Below are 5999 nucleotides of genomic sequence, written 5' to 3'. Positions count from 1 at the left end.
TTTTTTGAGACGGAGTCTCGCTCTGTCACCCGGACTGGAGTGCAGTGGCCGGATCTCAGCTCACTGCAAGCTCCGCCTCCCGGGTTTACACCATTCTCCTGCCTCAGCCTCCCGAGTAGCTGGGACTACAGGCGCCAGCCACCTCGCCCGGCTAGCTTTTTGTATTTTTTAGTAGAGACAGGGTTTCACCGTGTTAGCCAGGATGGTCTTGAACTCCTGACCTCGTGATCCGCCCGTCTCAGCCTCCCAAAGTGCTGGGATTACAGGCTTGAGCCACCGCGCCCGGCCGCTATAATGTTCTTTTTAAAAGCATGTTTCCAATCAGACCCCTTTCCCAATAAGATATTTTAAAATTTACTCTCTCTGCTTATCAAATGCCAAACTAATGAGCATGACATCCATTGCCCTCCACAGCGTGGCCCCAGGACTTTCCCCTGTCCGTTTGTAGCTTAAATACCCACTACTCTTCAGATCGGATGATTTTCTTTTTTCACGAACATGCTTGCTTGACCGCATCTTCATGCTTTTTAATCATATTTATTGTTCTTTCTGGACTCTCCTTCCTCCTTTTCCATGTTCTTCTTCGCAGATTTTCCTCTTCCCGGTATTAGTCCACCTGTTAAAATTCTGCATTTGCCTGCAAGGCCCACTGCAGGGCTTTCTGGACATGAAGGCATGCCTTCAGCTGGGTCTGAAACCGTACCTTCGTGGGGGTTGGTCTTTCTCCTCCTCCGACAAGCCTAGCACTTAACTCCTGCCACATCTGATATATTGGTTCTATACTTACCTGCTCTCTGTTACTAGAACATAAGTTCTTTTCCTTGAACATCCTAAGTCAGTAAACTGTTGTTGAATTTTACTTCACTCATTTAGATTCATTTTATATACTGGGGTGTACATTTTAACACTAGTATTTAGAATTGTGTACTCAATGAGAAGGATCAGTCACATAGAGTGTTTCATGTTTAGTCACTATGCAAAGCTAATTGTGGGGGAAATTCGTAAGAACAGTTGCAGTTAAGGAATTCACTTTCCCCCTTATCCTTAGTTTGAGGCCATTTTATACCATTTTCAACATTTAAGATAGAAATAACATTTGTGTACTAATCCCGTAGCTACTATGAATCAGTTTAAGATTTTAAGGTTTATAGTGAGATACTGTGGTAATAGAACAAAGGTAGGTACATGCCATAATCCAGATTTCTACTTTTCCACATCTATGGTTTTATATTAAAAGAAGAGAAATTTTCATTTTGATTTTAAACTATTACAGTAGCTGAGCCTTTCAAGTTTCTCCGTCAAGAATTAGGCTATGAGTGGGGACAATTTTCTTCTCTGTTTTATTTTATTTTGTTCCCTTAGTGACATTGCAGGAATGCTGCTGAAATCTACAGGAAGTTTTTTAGAATTTGGCTTACAGGAGAGCTGTGCTGAATTTTGGACTAGTGCGGATGATAGCAGTGCTTCCGACGAAATCAGGTTGGAGTTGTGCTTCCTTTCCTCTTCCACTTCTTATCTCGTTGTTTTCTTCCTCTTGGTGAGATCCTAGAAGGAGCGTTGTTCAAACCAAATTGTGCTGGCCTAGAAGAATTTGGGCAGTAGATGTAAAGGGATTTATTTATAACTGTCTTGTCTTTTCATGTGATTTCTTAGTTATGGTTTTATGTGAAATTGTCTTTGAAGGGGAACTTAAAATTTATTTAGCGTGATAAAAATAGTGCTAACTGGCTGGGCTCGGTGGCTCACACCTGTAATCCCAGCACTTCGGGAGGCCGAGGTGGGTGAATCACGAGGTCAGGAGTTCAAGACCAGCCTGGCCAAGATGGTGAAACCTCGTCTCTACTACAAATACAAAAAAAATTAACTGGGCATGGTGGCACACGCCCGTAATCCCAGTTATTCGGGAGGTTGAGGCAGAGAATTTCTTGAACCCAGGAGGCAGAGGTTGCAGTGAGCTGAGATCGCACCACTGCACTCCAGCCTGGGCGGCAGAGCGAGACTCCATCCAAAAAAAAAAAAAAGCTAACTTAAGATAAAGAGATAAGGTTGATAAGGTTGACTAGAAAAAAATGAGTAGAATTTTCTTGATCTACATTGTCTGGGATGCCTTTGTATTAGTTTCTGTTCTTAAAAAATCTATGTAGTGGTCCATTAATGATATTTGGTACATTTTTATTCTTAGTATATTCCTTCTGTTGAACTTTAAACTTAAGTGTATGAAACTGGTTTCTCTGTTGAAATTCCTCCAATTCTGTGTGGATAGTATTCAGGTCAAACCTTTTGAAATTGCTACTCTTTGTGGCATATATATCAGGCATATAGCAACTTTGTGGCCGTATAATCACCAAGGTCATATGATTCAAATTTAGGGAATGCTCGAATAGAACTGACTTCTCCAAAGCTAAAATGTTTTCGCTCACCATTCAAGGTTTGATGAAAAACACATTTTGAGTTTCAGAACACCTGGTATGTTTTTATGCCAAGGTTAAAGAAAGAAGTTCCCACATGGGTTCTCACCTGGGAAAATATTAAATAGCTGAGAAATGGAATAAATAAGTTTGTAGATCTTACAGTTTTGAGAGCTAACATGGTGGGTTCAAAATAACTCCAAGCATGTAGATTCCAAATAAACATGAGAAGTCAGGAATGAAGATGGTGAACTAGAGAGTGGCCCTCATGACACTGTTTACTCATGATAGATCTAAAAGGGGGGGCAATGGGCAGTGTTGGAGCCGCTTCTGGCTTGAGGGAGCTGATCATGTACATCTCTTCCCATTTCATTGCTCAGTAACATCATACTGCTGCCTTGAAATTAGCTAAAATGGGAATATTTACACCACAGAAATCAGCGTGCACTGTGTAAGATAGTTATTTAGGGGCAGCCAGTTGTTAAATATTTCCCAGACCACACTGGATATTTCTTTTTAGATTATGAGCCAGGAGTTAAGAACTTAACCTGAAACTCCAAGAAATGATCATAATGAAATCTTAAGAAAATTGAGCTTCCTCTTATTTGAAGGTTATTCAATGTGCCCTGCTTACATTGAAAGGATATGAATATTTTCTACAAAACTGTCAGGAGCAGGCTTCTGAATGTTTTGACTACATCCTCAATAATTGTTTGTTCCCATTTAAAAATCTGCAGTCTTTATTTATTACTGTGATTTGGAATTTGCTTCATCTTTGTTGTTAAATCCCTCTTGCACCTCTGGGGTATTCCCTACTGTGTTCTAACTGGCCTTGAATCCACTTGGCAGGAGGTCTGTTATAGAGATCAGCCGAGCCCTGAAGGAGCTCTTCCATGAAGCCAGAGAAAGGGCCTCCAAAGCACTTGGATTTGCTAAAATGTTGAGAAAGGTGAGCTTGCAATCCTGATTGATTAGTACCTTTTATCTTATTTTTCTTTTATCTTATTTTTTTAATGCTAACCCTAAAGAAGTTTCTTTGTAACTGTGATCCTAGGACCTGGAAATAGCAGCAGAATTCAGGCTTTCAGCCCCAGTTAGAGACCTCCTGGATGTTCTGAAATTAAAACAGTATGTCAAGGTAAGTACTTCAGATGGTGTGATTGAAACATTTTGCCTTTCTTCCTTTATTTTAAAACAGGCAAACTTTTTCTTGAAGGTCCAAATAATAAATATTACAGGCTCTGAAGGCTGTACCACAACTCCAGTTGTAAGACTGTCCTGTAATTCACTAGTGGAATAATGAAAGTCTTTTTCATACTTGACTTACTAACTTGTCTTAAGAGTGTAGATAAATACTAAAAAATTTACTCATGCTGTTTATTAATTTAGTTACACATATTTAAAATTGTGTGTATAAGGAGATAATATTTATTTTAAATAGTGGTTTTGTTTTTCACCCTTATATTTCCTGATGCATTTCAAAGGTTTTACAGTGAATCTTTAACGTCAAGATCCTGATCATCACTAGAGCCACTTTTTGAGTCAGCAGCTTTACTCCACTTTAAGTTGTTTGAGATTTAGCACTGTTAGAATCCGTATGTGGGCCGGACGCGGTGGCTCAAGCCTGTAATCCCAACACTTTGGGAGGCCGAGACGGGCGGATCACGAGGTCTGGAGATCGAGACCATCCTGGCTAACACGGTGAAACCCCGTCTCTACTAAAATACAAAACTAGCCGGGCGAGGTGGCAGGCGCCTGTAGTCCCAGCTACTCGGGAGGCTGAGGCAGGAGAATGGCGTAAACCCGGGAGGCGGAGCTTGCAGTGAGCTGAGATCTGGCCACTGCACTCCAGTCCGGGTGACAGAGCGAGACTCCGCCTCAAAAAAAAAAAAAAAAAAGAATCCGTATGTGATGTCATCACTGAACATTTTATCCCAAGCCCACAGTTTAATCCCACTCCTATACTGAGAGTGGGAGGCATGACCTGCATCTTGCCACCACATGTGTACCCTTTGAGAAACTGATCTCAAGGAGCCTTCTTATGATGACTCCCTGGCTCCCTGCCCTGGAATAATTAGAGAATCTGTATTAACAATTTTGCCTTTTCCCAAGCCAGGTGATTTTCTGTAAGCATCACAAACTAGCAGTGGTTGAGGTTTTTTCAGGCTGTCTTGCCTCCCCTCGAGTGTTTTCTTTGTTGTTAAAAGAAAGCAGTGAGGAAGATGTCCAGTAATCGGGGAGACTCTGTAAGGCCTCTCCTCCAGTGCGTTCACAGACTCCTGCCTCCTCCAGTCACACTGAACCCAGCTTCCTTCCTGCAGTTCCCTCACTGCTCCAATTCGTGCCCTTCCCACATCCCCTCCCCAAACCTGCCTCTGCTTTCCTAGGTTCATTTGTTTGTTTTAAATAACATATTTCTCTAATGTACAATGTTCCTTAAGATTTTGGATTATTTCTTTTGCAGGTACAAATTCCTGGGTTAGAAAACTTGCAAGTGTTTGTTCCAGACACTCTTGCTGAGGAGAAGAGTATCATTTTGCAGTTACTCAATGCAGCCGCAGGAAAGGACTGTTCAAAAGATTCAGACGACGTACTCATCGATGCCTATCTGCTTCTGACCAAGCACGGTGATCGAGCCCGTGATTCAGAGGACAGCTGGGGCACGTGGGAGACACAGCCTGTCAAAGTCGTGCCTCAGGTGGAGACTGTTGACACCCTGAGAAGCATGCAGGTACATCTCACCTCCGACTTCTCAGCAGTGTTACTTAAAGGACTTTTAGTAAGAATGAACTGTTAGCCGCTCATGAATGAGGGGTGCAGCTACCCTAGTAATCACAAGTATATACTTCCCAAAATTATGCCTCAGTGTGTTAATAGGTAATTTTGCAGCGTAATTTGTACAATATATCATTCTGTTAAGTTAAATTATTCTGGAATATTTGAAATAAACCGTCTTTCTGGTTTATATCTTTTCTTAGTTCAGTCATGTAGTTAGACCTGTGGAGCTATGATCTAAAAGAAATTATGTCACTAATATAATTTGTAGTTCTAGAAATCCCAGTTCTCCAAGTATTCAGGTTTACTGGTTATTTAATTTTCACTTTTGTAGTGAAGATTGTCCCCTCCCTACCTAACAGGGACCTTGTGACAGTTTCTATAACTCATTAGTTATAAACTGTGAGAAGCTTTCTCATTTATCTGTGTTCAGCTTAGGAACAGTCATGGTGAGTGTTCATATGCACCTTGAGCTCAGTCTCACAAGAACTGAGTATACACTGGCCTGCTGTGTCCCTTCACCCCAACAACTCTGCTTTTATATTCCGTCTCAGTGAATGGTTCCACTTCACTCACATGTTTAAACCAGAAGTGTGACAGCTAATATAAATTCAGCCTCCCACCTTTGCAGTTAATACCTTGCCAGAAGCATTTCCAGTCAATGATCCTTTCCCTGCATCCCCAGAGCAGCTTCTATAGTCAGAACTTTACCATCCCTCTCCTGAACTATTGCAGTTTCTTACTTTGAGTTTCCCTGCTTCAAACCTCACCTTCTGTCTCTCCAATTCTGTGTTTGTTTTGTACTTCCAGAATGAT

The 5999-nt window shown here is 41.3% G+C and overlaps 1 protein-coding gene across 1 annotated transcript in view; it reads left to right on the top strand.

The window, feature by feature from the left end:
* Window positions 1-5999, top strand: part of MAP3K4 (mitogen-activated protein kinase kinase kinase 4) — a 140244-nt gene that overhangs the window by 102372 nt on the left and 31873 nt on the right. Inside the window, 4 exon segments of the mRNA XM_017869565.1 lie at window positions 1363-1479; window positions 3258-3357; window positions 3463-3546; window positions 4873-5139. Coding sequence (XP_017725054.1) covers window positions 1363-1479; window positions 3258-3357; window positions 3463-3546; window positions 4873-5139 — 568 coding nt within the window.

This window comes from Rhinopithecus bieti, unplaced genomic scaffold (assembly GCF_001698545.2).
Source record: "Rhinopithecus bieti isolate Rb0 unplaced genomic scaffold, ASM169854v2 scaffold_3948, whole genome shotgun sequence".
NCBI classification, from domain to species: Eukaryota; Metazoa; Chordata; class Mammalia; order Primates; family Cercopithecidae; genus Rhinopithecus; species Rhinopithecus bieti.
This window is presented reverse-complemented; position numbering and strand designations above follow the sequence as displayed.